At 41.3% G+C, this 14,011-nt stretch overlaps 1 protein-coding gene across 13 annotated transcripts in view; it reads right to left on the bottom strand.

Annotated features, from left to right (window-relative positions):
* The window catches only part of SP110 (SP110 nuclear body protein), a 61,518-nt gene that overhangs the window by 35,170 nt on the left and 12,337 nt on the right, over positions 1-14,011 (bottom strand). For all 13 annotated transcript variants that reach the window (XR_010122241.1, XM_063645239.1, XM_063645235.1 and 10 more), the window contains 6 exons: positions 13,300-13,566; positions 12,883-12,966; positions 10,474-10,551; positions 8,538-8,606; positions 3,085-3,234; positions 1,393-1,473 (listed from right to left, as the gene is read on the bottom strand). Coding sequence is in view for 12 of the 13 variants with exons in the window: in XM_063645239.1 (XP_063501309.1) it covers positions 1,393-1,473; positions 3,085-3,234; positions 8,538-8,606; positions 10,474-10,551; positions 12,883-12,966; positions 13,300-13,566 (729 nt within the window). In the remaining variant the exon portion in view is untranslated. The remainder of the gene's footprint in view (positions 1-1,392; positions 1,474-3,084; positions 3,235-8,537; positions 8,607-10,473; positions 10,552-12,882; positions 12,967-13,299; positions 13,567-14,011) is intronic.

The raw sequence follows: 14,011 nt of genomic DNA on the forward strand, positions 1-14,011 counted from the left end.
AGGCATGAGCCACTGTGCTGGGCCAGCAACATAATCCTAATGGTGACAGCACACTGCTTTTAGAAAAGTCCAGGAACTTTTCTATGTTGAAAAAAAGTGAAATCATGATTTTAAAAAGCCCATAATGCTTTTTCTGGCTTGGATGTCTTTTATGGCCTAGAATGGCATAATAACAATCCACACCACAGAGACCAAATAGTTTCTTCTTTATACTTATGCTCTGCCCTGGGAGATTTTCCCAGAAAGAGTTTATTTCTATTATCCATAGGATCTTGGAAGTAATGAGAAAGTAATTTTTGAATAAGCAGTTTTCGATTTTGGGCAATAGTGAATTGACAAAGGTTTGACAGTATTCTTTCTGCCCCTTCCTTTCTATGGAGAACGATGGCTCCTGGAAAGAGTTCCTGGGGACCAGGCTGTTAATCCTGTGGCAGCCAGCCCTTACCCAGGGGATCCTGAAAAAAACCCATTAATCCTTTCCATGTCTTAATTTCCTCATCTGCTAAATTGGAATAAGTCATTCAATCTTCTCCAAGGGTGGTTGTGAAAATAAAATAAAATTAACCATGAGAAAAGTTGAAATACTACTAGATAAGCCAGTGCAATATAGGAGAAACTGTTAAAATGATAATTTAGATTTTAAGGTGGTAAAATTTAATCCATTTTTCCTGACAATAATTAGATATTTGTTGTTTGAAAATCACATTTGTCATGTGAGAGTTCTGTGATTTTTGTGACAATGGCCATATCACCAGCAAACAGACGGATATCCAGCTGTTTTTCCCCCCTGAGGATAGTGGTATCAACTTACTCCAGAAATGTGAATAATGGTAGCGATGGTGAGGGGTGAATTAACATGCACAATTTTACCAGCACATGCCCACAATTCCACCAGTTGTACATGCTCAGTCATAGTGTTACATGTGTGTTTGTAATGAGTTTTTCGCTTCTCAATTTTCTCAGAAAGGCCACATGAGAAATATGGAGATTGGAATTCTAGGAAAAAGCTTGATCCAACCCATGGGTTGGATCAAGCTGTACTTTGGACAAGCTGTACTTTCAGTACAGTACCATGAATATACTTAGGACACTCATTCTCAGTAATGGTGATACTGTTGCCAATAGTGGAAAAACTCATTCCTGAGTGCTGAGAAAAATCTTATAAAGCACAGATATACATACATACATATGGACACATTACATAAAATGGACATACATTTGTAGTAAATATCATGGGAAGGGTCTTGATTAAGAAAAAAAATCCAGAAGGGCTCTCTAGCACAGTGATAATGAAAAAAAAAAAAAAAGAGAAATATTGCCTTAGTGTAAAACAGCTCTGAATTTAGATTCCTGGTGACTGTACTCTTGAGACCAGCGATCTCCAAGTTTTACCTTGTGTGACCCTTCGTGGTGTGCTAGGCGTCTTCTGGGACCTCTTTCCTTCATTCATTTCTGAAGTGCCATCAATGATCTCTGGAAAATGAAAGATCTTAGTAAATGCTCCTTGGGAAGCTCCACGGAGAATCTCCCAGAGACCCAGGAAGGCCCTTGCACACTCTGAAGTTGAGTCCTGGAGGCCCCAGGTCTTACCCTCCTAAGAATGCATCTACCAAGAGATTTGGTGCTGCTCATGACACTGTGCCTGTCTGCCACTCAGGGGAGGAGCTGACCAGAGTTGGTTAGCAGTGGTTACTCTACCAATGGAGACATCCACAGTGTGGTGCAGCCATCTGAACCCCTTGGCCAGTCTCTCAAAGTAAGGTCTGTGAGCCCCTAGGGGGTCCCTCAAACCTTTTCAGAAAATTTGCAAGGTCAAAATCCTTTTCATAATAAGATGTTATTTGCCTTTTTCACTATTTCAACCTTTGTACAGATTGAGCAAGAGCAATGGCAGATAAAACTGCTGGTGCCTTAGGACACATCAAAGCAGTGTCCCCAAACCTCAGCAGGAATCACTGCATCCTTTATTGCCACCTACTCACTATACCAAAAAAAATAAAAATAAAAGCAAGATTCACTTGAGAATGTTCTTGGTGAGCCAGTAAAAATTATTAATTGTATTAAATTTCTATCCTTGAGTACATATCTGACATCTTAATATTCTACGTGAAAAACTGAAGAGCACATATAAAGCACTTCTATTGCATCCTGAAGTACCACAGTGGCCCCAAGAAAACACTTGTGTGATTGAGTTACAAGCTCACCGTATAATTCCAAATGTATATTTTCCAAACAGCTGTACTATTATAAAATCTTGCATTAGTAGAAGGTCCATTCAAAATGCAAGATGGATTAATGTATTTTATTGTAACAGAGTATGAAGTTAATTGATATGGTTTCAAATTTTACATTACAACTAATATTTAAGAAACTATCACTTGTTGAGTGTTGGTGTAGTATTAAAGGTGAATATCCACAGATATCTCAAAAGACTGTTAAATTACCTCACCCTTTTAAACTAGAAATCTGTGTGAGGCCAGATTTTCTTTCTATCCTTCAATCAAAGCAACATATCACAACTGAATGCAGAAACAGTTAGAGGAATCCAGCTGTCTTTTTATAAAGCTCACTCACAATCAAAGAGATTTGCACAAATATAAAATGATGTCACTCTTTTCACTAATTTTTTTGTTTTAGAAAATATATTTACTTTTCATAAAATAATGTTACTTATGTTAACAGGCAATTGGTTTATTATTGTTACTTTTAAATGAATTAATGTTTTAAAATTATTAGTTTTAATTTCTAATCAGGTACATGTAGATAGACATAAACAACATAAACAGAAGCTCTTTAGGGTCCTCAATAATTTTTGAGAGCATAAAGGAGTCCTGAGACCAAAAAATTTGAGAGCTGCTGCCCCAGGCCACAGCTGTCCCTGTGAACATGTCTGTTTCTTCCACAAAACTTTTCAGATGCAACAGATGCTTGCTCTCTTTGTCCCTCTTGTTATACCCCATCCTCATTCTCTGTACTTTTTCCTTTTACTATTGACTTTACATATCTACTTAACCCTGTACCTGCTTCAGGAGAAACTCTCCCACATTGAGCCATTCAAATGGCAGATTCCATCATCAGCCTTACCCTCTGATCTGGACGTTCGGGCACATTCAGTTCTCGCCTTTTGGGCCCTTGTCACTACCGTGGAGTTCCAAGTTGAGTCATCTTTCTTTTGAGGAACCTGATCCACCCTTTTGAGCTTCTTTTGGATTCCATGTCTAGGTGAGGCTGTCCCTGGACCAAATAATGACTTGTTAATAATTTAAACTGGGGTCTTCAGTGAGCCTCCTACAGTCCCAATCAGTGACTTCCCTTCTCATGCCCCTAACTCCCATCCTTTCAGATCTCTGTACCCCTGTACCTCACTTTTCTCCTGCTATTTCTCTATAATTATATCGTTCTTATGTGTACCTTTCTTTGCCTCCCCAAATTACCATCTGCTTTCACTCCTGGTATGACTTGTTGCAATCAACTAGATAAAGCTGGGGAAATCCTAGAGCTTATTTCCTGATTTTCGTTTGTGTCGGCCTGCACCACGAGGTGGCCACAGTCTCCTCTAGGTGGAGAGGAGGTGTCTTATAAAGCACCTCTCCAGGTTCCCCCATGGCCCGTGTGTGGTACAGGAGATTTCCAAAAGTTTCTAGGTGCCTTCAGTGGGCAAAGTGCAAGGTATTAGAAAAACTGAGAGGCAAGGACCCTGCCAAGAAGGCGGCTACCATGAGGGAGAGATGGAAGGTGAGGCTGAGACCCAGAGGAGGTGCAATGCCAGAGGTTGCAGAGGTGAGTTTGCTTCATTGTGGAAAGAGAACACAGTTTTCACTGGCTGTTGACTTTAGAAGCTGATCCCACAGGATGACCACTGTCTTGTTGAACAAGAACGTTTCTCTGCAGGTTAGAAAGGACACAGAGTGTGCAGCCATGCCTCCCGCACGCAAGGGCGGTGATATCCGCAGGCCACTTCCGCAAGAAAAGGCATGGGTGAACCCTTAACAGGCGGCGGAAGCGAAAGCCCGGTGGGACCTAGGGCTGGCAGGAAGTTCAAACACGGAAGTTACTGAATGTTTATCCAGAAGAGGTGGGGCAGCCTGATAGAGCCTAAAACTTGCCTTTCATTGTCAAGTTTAGGGTTTTTTTCTGCATAACTAAAGGAGGGTTTCAGAGATGAGAACACTTAACAGAAAATACGAGAGTGCGGTATGCATATTTTCAGCACTACTATATGTATTTTTTCTCTTACAATTTTGAAACATCTTTTTTTGTGTTTTGTTTTTTAAAAAATAAAGCTGATTAATTAAATGTAAAATAATATGACTCTTAAAAATATCTCTGTTGGGCTGCGGGCAGGGAGGAATGGGGAGTTGTTTAATGGGTACAGGGTTTTAGTTTTACAAGATAAAAGAGTCCTGGAGATGGATGGTGGTGATGGTTGCACAACATTGTGAATGTATTTTAATACCGTTGAACTATGCACCTAAAAATGGTTGAGATGATAAATTTTATGTCATTGTGTATTTTACCCCAATAAAAAATTGGAAAATGGGAAAAAAGAAAATTAAAAGCACATCATCTGTCACATTTAAAATAAAATGGTTCTTTTAAAAAACCTGAAAAATTTCATTTAAATACAATATGAGGAAAGGCAAATCTGGAAGGGACTGGCGTCTACTCCTTTCGGTAGCCTGGCAGAGAGATGTCAAAAGGTCAGAGTTACCTCAACAGAACTGACCACCTGACACTGACTCCAGAGGTTTACCCTCTCTAACAAAGTCACTTCTCTGACCAGGGAGTGTTCATAATTGTATAGTTGCATAGACATTCCCTGTCTCCCTAATCCTATAATGTGTAGAGCATTGTGAGAGTAGGCATCTCAGTACTGGGCTGCTGGCCATGGGGTGTGCAGAGTACGTATGTCTGCCCTAAATGTGGGATAATAAGAATTTGGAGAATTGTATTGGAAATTTCCCTCCAATAACCTTTAGTTTGTATCTACACCATGTGGTGCCCATAATGTCTATGACCCCTTTTCATAACACAATAATAAATTCATAAACTATCCTTTGTCAGATCATTATTCAAATTTTGGGTTACAGAAAATATGGTTTCTTTCATTTGTTTTTCATTAAAAAAAAAATCAGTAGCTCATTTGTGCCAGGACATTACCATCTAGCCTAGAAGAGACACATTATATAAGTAATTACAATAGAGTATTTGGAATCTTCCAAAAGAGCCAGTGCTGGGTGCTGTAGAAACTGTGGGACCAGCTTGGCTAATTTAGGGGTCAGAGTATGCATTCCTGAGATAGACATAAGCCAACACTACTGATGAAAAGGAGATAACTAAACATTTATGGGGAGTAGTGTAGGTTCAGAATATGCATCCAAAAAGAATAGCACATGCCAAGGATCAAAGGGGAGAGAAATGAAATGGGAAGAAATGAAAGTTCAGAGTGGTCGACTGGAGTTTTGAGTGGAAAGAGATATATTAATAGTTGGAGGGTAAGGCATGGGTTAGACTGGATGGAGCTTTAACAATCACATTAAGGACAGTGAACATTACCCTAAGGGCAATAGGAAGCCATGGACAAGATTTAAGCATGGAAATAAACTAATTAGATTTTGATGTAGGAAAGAAGAGGGTGAACCAATAGACCTTGTCGATATGCTAATAGAGTTCAGTTAGTCACGGATGACTAAGGTTTTTGCTTGGCACCTGGGTAGATTAAGTTCCTCATTTCAAGTTAAACAAACTACAAAAGGCTCCCAAGGGCCTGTGAAACCCTACATAATCTGATTCTTGTCTACTTTTTCACTTTCTACCACCGTCTTTCTTCATCATCGCCAACAACACTGGTCTTTCCTCTCTGCCTCAGGTTCTTTGCACTTTTGAGTCCCTCTGCCTGGACCATCCGATCCAAAGTGACTCCCACCCCAACCTGCAAGTCACTATTGTAATCCTACCCATTATTTTCTTTCATCCTGTCATCAGTACTTGAAATTATCTTGTTTATGTGCTTTCTAGTTTATATTCTTTCTTTCCCCCAGCCAGGATGTAAGCTCCATGAGCTTTCCCCTTTGTTTTTTGCTCACTTTCTTACTTTCTCTCTTTAAAAAAAACCTGTCTTCAGCTTTCAGAATGGGTATATACAGTTAGTGCTCACTGCGTATTTGTTGGAATAAATGTCTGAATGGTACTTAGAAGACTAGGTTTTTGGTGAAGAAGGTGAATTTAATTTCAGGCATATTGAGACTGTAGTGTCAATGGGAGACTTGCAAACAAAGATGCCCAGTGTGCAGTTGGCTATGTGTTTCTTGAAGACAAACCTGAGTTGAAGATGTAGAGTTGGGAGCCATCAGTGTAAAGGTGGTAATTGAAGTTGTGAGAGTGATTGACAAAGCTCAGGAGTGTGAGTTGAATAACCTGACTAGTTTACAATAAACCAAGGAGGCCCATAGAGAACACACAAAACATTGTGAGAGGGCATTGACTAATAAGTAGAATTGGGGAGAAAGCAGCTTTTCTCTCCTTCCTGCCCAGGAAGGTCACTTACTTTTCATAGAATGGAATCATTTCTCTTAAGTATCTTAAAAGGACACCAGCCCTGTGATTTTGGACATGGGATCATACTAAGGGTAAACTAAGTCAGGGAAGAGGAGCTTTAAGCCACTGTCTTAGGCTGCCATCTATTGATCTGTTTCCCTTTACAGCTAGAGTTGTCTACATATGTTATTACCTCCCATTCAGTATCCTCCCCACACAACTGGCTCCTGCCTCCGTCATCAAAATTTTTCTTAAATTTTCCAGTGATTCTTTGTGACCAAACTCAAGGCCCTCTTCTCTGAATTTATCTTAGTCTCTCAGTATAGTCAACCATTCCCTCTTGGCTTGCTAACATGTTCTTTCTTGGTGCTCCTCTGTCTTCACTGGTCTTCACTGTCTCATTCCCTCAGTCTGCCTTGCTAGATTCCTCTTCCACTGGGATTTCTTAGAGCAGGGCTAGGTCTGTGGTTCTCTTTTCTTCTCCCATAGATCAGAATACCTTTATTTTATTGCTAACTCATGTATATACATATATCTGGTCCAGATATTATGTATTATCTGGTCCAGATTTTATATACGTACATATATATATATATATATATATATATATATATATATATATCTGATAACTCATATATATATATGGACCACACTTTTTCAATGAGTGCCAAATTGCCATATTGTGGGGAATATAACTTCCTGATTTCTCAGTGTTCCTGTAAAAAGCCCTAGCCGTGGAGACATAGAAATGTATACAATATAAATATAGGAAATACTTGCTTTCACTTCCCCCAGAAACATTTTCCTCTTCACATACCATGAGAATTAGAGCTATAGCTATTTTTCTAGTTAATTACTCTGAGCTAAAGGGATAATAAAACTTCTCTTATCTCCTGAGATGGCCAAATGGGTTCACCCAGGACTAGCTTCCTAGGTTAAATCCTAAAGTACCAGGAAAACTGGAGTGGTCTTTCCGTAGGTATTTATATATCACAAGGGATAAAGCCCAGAACTTGGAGACATCTTTAGGTTGTAAAAGCCAGCAACACCTGGAGTTTCTCTGGCCTTTGGAAAGATGCATTTAAATTCCAAAGGTTAGGATGGGGACCTTTGGAATCAGGATCTTTTCCATTTTATCTCAAAGCAGCAAAGTTTTTTCTTTTCCTTTCAAGAGGAGAGGATGATGGCTATCACTCTCATGTATCTAAACAGAAAAATCCATCATTCTACATCCCTTATACATGAGTTGTAGTCTATTTTGAATAGAAAGATTCCATTAGCTCTCTTAGCATTGCCTTTGAGTTTGTGTATGGGAGACAGATGCTGCAATGTTGCTCTGGCTGATGAGCTGGTTGTGAATATCAGTAAAGAACTATTTTCCCTGACCCAGATACCTTGTGTTCCTGCAGCACTCATATATATAAGGAGATACCAATGCAAGTGGAGTAACATCTCAGACCCTTTACAGTTCTTGACAAAACACACATCTATACACAGCTGCATAGATGGCTAGCAGAAACCTCTAAAGGAACAGGTCAAAAATTGAACTCTAAGAGTTATCCCCCAATATATTTGCATCTTCCCTCAGCAGTGGGCATTACCACTTACTCGTTCAAGCCAGAAATTGAAGAGTGGGCCTTGATTTTTCTCTCTTTCTCATCTGTAGCTAATGATATGTCAAATCCTGTCAACAATACCTGCAAAACTGATCTTGAATTGGCACTCTTCTCTGCATCTCCACTGTCAGATCTGAATCCAAGCCACCAAGAACTCTCATGGCATCTGCCCCAAAATGGCTGCCCTGCCTCCATTCTTTCCCAGCTCCAACTCATTCTTTACACCGTAGCAAAATTGAGCTTGCATTGTGTCACTTCACTGACTAAATCTCTTCAATGGCTTCCCATTGCATTTAGAATAAAATTAAACCCTCCACAGCTTGATCTATAAGCCCTGCATGAGCTGTTTCCAGCCTCCAGCTTCCTCTTGTACTCTCATCTTACCTCTTGGGAGGCTTTTTTTCTTAGGTCTCTTTTTTGGAGTTGACCAGATACATCTTTTTCTTTTCTTTCCTAAAAAGAAAGGATACTGTTTTATAATTACAAACATTGACCTCCCAATCTTGTATGTCAATGATATTCAGCTTTTACTTTTGGCCTTCAAACCACATTGCTAGGAGGTCATTGGTGACCTTAGGTGATGCTACTTCAGGGAGTAATAGGGGAAGAAGGATTCTAAAATGACAGAGGAAAAGGAGAAATGAAGAAATGGAGACAGGGAGTTTAGGTAGCTCATTTCTAGAAGTTTGGTTGTGAAATGAAGGAGAGAGCTATGGAAGTAGTTGAAGTGAGATGAGAATCAAGACAAAGCATTTTTAAATGAGCTGTGATACAGGTAATGCAGACTCTTGTGTGAGAGATACTGCTGTAATGAATACTTGAGAGAGAAGGGATCATGGATACTATTAGATGAGGTGGAAGGATTGTCTTAGAAGAGAAGGAGGGAACTCAGAGAGGAGGGAGACAGATGTAGTTAGGGTTTGTAGGGCTAGCAGCACAAATAAGGGGATTCTCATCTGATATCTCCTTATGGTGCAGGAGGGAAAGTCATTGAGCAAAAAGCAGCAGGTGAGGGGGTCAGAGGGCTTGAGGTTTGAAAGGATTATTGCAGGAAGTAGCATTGTCACACAGTAAGGAGAGATGATTTGTGCTGGAACCGTGAAGACCAGTGAGTGCACTCTGCCCTGCTGTGGAACTCTCTCCAGCACTGCTGGCTTTCAGATGCAGTATATAGGAAATAGGTAAGTAGGGTGTTCCAAGACTTGCCAGAGAGTTCTAGGAAAAGGCAGAGAGGAAAAGCAGGTTTAAGATAATGGCAATAGGTTACTGAAATGATGAATCTTGGACTGTGAGTTAGTGTCAATGTTAAAAAGCTGGGAAACAAAGAAAGGCAGATGAAGGCTTGGAAGGAGGAATGGCCAGTGGACTGGTGATCCAAATGAGGTTGAAGGACAGCTTCAGACAAATAAATAAGAACAGACAACAACAAATAAATAAGAACAGAAAAATATATTTTTGATTCTTTTTTTTGTTAGAATTGGGCTGGGAAAGAGTGATCAGAGGTTGAATGATAGCTATAGAAGGAGAAAAGCTCAAGGATAGGTATCAAAAAAGGAATTCTGAAATTAACTGTTGGGAAATCAAGCCAGGTTTGAATGATGATAGGTCTATAGCTTGCCTTTGGGTATGGGAGGCCAAGAATTGGTGGAGGAAAAAGTCATGGAAAATGAGAAGAGGAAGGATTTGAGGGGCCAGAGTATGGGATAACAGAGTTGTCTGTTATCCGTGTGTACCCTGAAGGCATCTAGGATGATGCTGGGACTTGAAATGACAGAAAAACAGCCTTTGAAAGGATTATTGGGGAAATTATTGGATGATATTGATGATGAGTGAGTGAACATTTTAATTGAATGGTTAAGCCTCAAAGGAGAGGATCGGGGAGGAAGGGGCTGGATGGGGTCAGTAGGCAGCAAAGGGTGGACATCTAAGGGGCCTCTCACCATGAGGTGTGAGTGATGGGTGGCAGAGAATGCCTAGCCATGTCTTAAGAGGAAGTGGGTTCCTCTCTGGGGAACCAACTTTCAGTTAAAGAGGGAAGTGCAATTAGCACTCTAAGAAGTTGTGAATATAGGAGATTGATTTTTTCAGAACAGGTAATTCCAGTGGCATATTTCAATATCCCCAAATGCCTTCTGGTTTCCTGATAATTTTCATAAAGGCCTTTTTGGAAGATGCAGTGAACGGAAACTGCAGAAACAAACTGTGTGTGGCATCAGGACCGTGGTCACATAGTAGTGCTCTTGACAAGATACAGTCAGAAAAACAGAAAGCAACTCTGAATTCACCCTTCTGACCTCTACAGAAGAAAGGCTTTTCTTACCTTTCTTGTTTGGAGGTGTGCTGGACACCTCCTGGGGCTCTTCTGCGTCATTTGGTTCTGGAGAATTATCTCTTATCTCTGATAAAAGAAGTATAAGTTATTTCAGAGCTCAGATCCAGTGAAGAGAAAGTGCTGAGGGAAGTCAATGGAAGAACTAGAAAAGCAGAAAGTACATGCAGCTCAGGGCTGGGAATCTGCTCGCCCTAAGAATTCCCTGGCTCTGTCTTGATTTTTACCAACTTGTGGTTATTGTTACCTGTGCGACCATCACAGGGAACTAGGGCACAACTGCCCCACAGCAGAGGCTCAGTCTGATCCTTTCAGAGAGATTATTTTATGGATGGAAGAGAAGTGAGTGAAGAAGGTGCAATGAATGGAAATTGCAGAAATAAACTGTGCTGAGTATCATAGCTGTGGTCACATAGTTGCTGCTCCCAGCAGCCCTTGCTCAAGGAAGGAAGCTGAGAGTGGAAAGTGGTGACATTGAAATCTGATGTCCACGATGAAGGGGAATGTCTTTGCTGTATGAAAAATACATCTTATTGCTTTGACGTCTGTGTATGGATATTCTTTAACTGCTCTATCTGCGGTTATTTTACTTGGAGAAATAGTGAAGAAGGCTAAGTGCCTCATATATTTCTGTATACAAGGATTGTTTGAAGAAAGCAGGAGCTAGCCTGTGCTTGCTTGCACCTGTTAACAGCAAAGATATATAAAGCTCTGCTAGTTTTTGCTGCACAAAGAAAGCCAGAACTTGAAGCCATAACAAATAAAGGCTCATCTCACATGAAGCTGTCACCTTTTTCTTTACACACTGCTATGAGATTGGTCTCAAATGCTGGCCTGCTTAGGAATAGGTGACTGAGGCAGGTGGCAAGCAGTCATTAGACCTTTGGAATAATTTATTGCCTTTCAAATTATATTAGTAATATCAACTCTTTAAACTCCCAATGATATAGAAATGACCAGGGTTGAAAGCGAAAATTCCCCACGGTCAGGTTGGGGCTTGGAAGGAGGACCATCCATGTCTGCTGCACCAGTTCACTATTAGGGCCGCACAGTGTTTTTGTTCATTTGCTTTGCATGTTGACAAAGCAGTTTTGAGCACTACTTTATTGACGTGGCCTCAGAAGAGTGGCTCTGTCAAACAGTCCAGCCTGACTCAGTTCCCTGGGGTTCCTGCCACAACCCTTTGTGGCAGGTGAATGTTTCCCTTTCAGGTGCTTTGTGGCATTTGGAGTCCAAACCTACAGATACTGGTGGGGCTCTGTCCATCATCATCCGTGGCCCTATCCAAGTCTACCTTTTCCAGATTTGCCTCCTTTGCCCTCCCCAGGGACTCTGTATCCATTCAGAGGTCAGGTCTCCCGGCCTGTTCAAGTTCCGAAGTGCTGGGTGAACTGGAAGCTGGGCCAAGATTGCTGTTGAGAGGCAGGAGGAGAGCCCCCTCCCTAGAAGATCCACATGGCTTTTCCTCTCAGTAGACACAGAAACAAAGGTAAGCTTTTAGGTTGACCAAACCAAGATTAGCTGGCATAGAGCCCAAGGGAGAGTGGGGCATCTCTAGAGGGTCTTCTTTATCTTTTATTTGGGGGATCAGGTTGTCACTGGCCACTGAATGGAGGAAGAAAAAGTTTTAGATCTCAGGAACAGCAAGCAGGGACCAGAATGAGGAGGAAAGAGAATGCTCTATTCCAACAAGTAAAAATGACGGGGTAACTGAGCAACCAAGGCCTGGGGAAGGATGGCATAGAGTGGGAGGGTAAGCAACCATTCACTCTCAATTAGCCACTTGTTCTTCCATTGCTGTTAGCTTCCTGATTATACTAAGTTTTATGGATGGTAGGTATTAGAGGAGTGGATGAAATATTATTTGGATCGAAGAGGACCCCTCTTCTCAGTACTGGAGAGCTCAGAATCCATGATAGCATTTTTGACAATGCCCAATATGATACCATTCTTATATTTAATGTAATCAAACTCCATTATGATGACGGTTTGGGGAGGACAAGTGATACCATTTTAGAAGCTAAATATCAGGTCTAGCAGACCTTTAAACATTTTGCCATCTTTTCTAGTAATTTTGATAACATTGTTCTTAGAATCCAAACCATACAAAAATGAAGAATGTTGAAACTCAAAGGCCCCCATAATCAGGTGGGGCTGAGGAATCAGCTAAGGGTCACTAGTGTGAGTGTTATGCAGGTTACTTGTCAATTCGGAATGGCGTTTTGGTTGTTGGTTTGTTTTGCATTGCTGCGTCGGTGAATTGGCCCCTTGTGTTTCTTTTCCTTTGTATCGCCCATTTCTTTTTCCCAGGGTTCCCACCACAGCCTCTTGGTTGGCAGATGCATGTTCTCCCTTCACGGGCACCTTGAGCTAAGCCGTATCAGCCCCAGTCGGTGTTACCTTGCACAGTGCTAGTGAGGAGGCTCGGCATCTCTTCTGAGTCTTCTTCCTCATTCATTTTGGATGTTAACTTGTCATTGGTCACTGAAGGAGGAAAGGAAATTATTATACATTACAGGGAATGGATGTCAGGGAGGAGAGTGAATGTTGAAAGTGCCTGAAGCAGATAGAGCATCTAGGCACAAGGACAGAGGGTTGGAATGATCCAGGAGTCAGAAGCAGGTGTGTTCCAGACTCTAGGTCTTACCCACCCTCCTGGCAGTGCTCATAATCCCTCTTGAAAAGGGTTGTGTATGGGTAGGTGGGTACAAGAGAAGAACTAGGACAATAAAAGTCAAGCTGCTGGGATTGGAGGCAACATGGCACAGGCACCTTAGGCTGAGGATATATGGGTGTTGGATGGGATCTGTTTCTCACCTGAAGTGCTTCTTCCTTCCTGGATGAGTCCAGGGAGAGGCAGGACAGGGTCAGATGGGCTGGGCGACTCACTCAGGATCTCATCACTTTGCTGCGAGGATGTTCCAGGCTCACTGACTCTTGGCGCACAGGGTGAACAGCTTGGTGGAGGGGGTTGTGGTGGGGGCAGCGCCAGTGGGGTATGGAGGGAGCTTCCTTCTGCTAAGCCAGCTGGGGCTTCAAGTAGGATTGGTGTGTCTCTGCTCTGCCATTCATAGGAAGCACCAACTGGGATTGGTGAAGGGACACACATCAGTACCCTGGAGACTCAGAATTACTTGGGGAAGGGGATTTCTTAATACATGCCTTCCAATAGGATGGGGGCATGGAGTTATTCATTGTCCCCCAAGTACAGAGAACTGATTCATTGTCATCGTTATCCATGTGTGGCCCCTTTCTATTTTATTTATCTGGTTTGGGCATTGAGTGCTTCAATAACTGCATCTAAGCCCTGATCTAATACCAAAATGGTTTCACACATAAAAGTTGAGTTTGGGTTTGCACCCAGGGATTTAATTTTCTTTAATCTTGGTGTCATATAATTTAGTCAATAATGAGCATGCTATAATTTTAAAAGAGGTCTCTGTTTTAATAAATAAACAGATCATACTCCCCTGAAGCAAATAAGAGAAAATAAAAATTCCTTAGCAGGGTGTATTAGGACATTTATATT

Source organism: Symphalangus syndactylus, chromosome 8, assembly GCF_028878055.3.
Source record: "Symphalangus syndactylus isolate Jambi chromosome 8, NHGRI_mSymSyn1-v2.1_pri, whole genome shotgun sequence".
NCBI classification, from domain to species: domain Eukaryota; kingdom Metazoa; phylum Chordata; class Mammalia; order Primates; family Hylobatidae; genus Symphalangus; species Symphalangus syndactylus.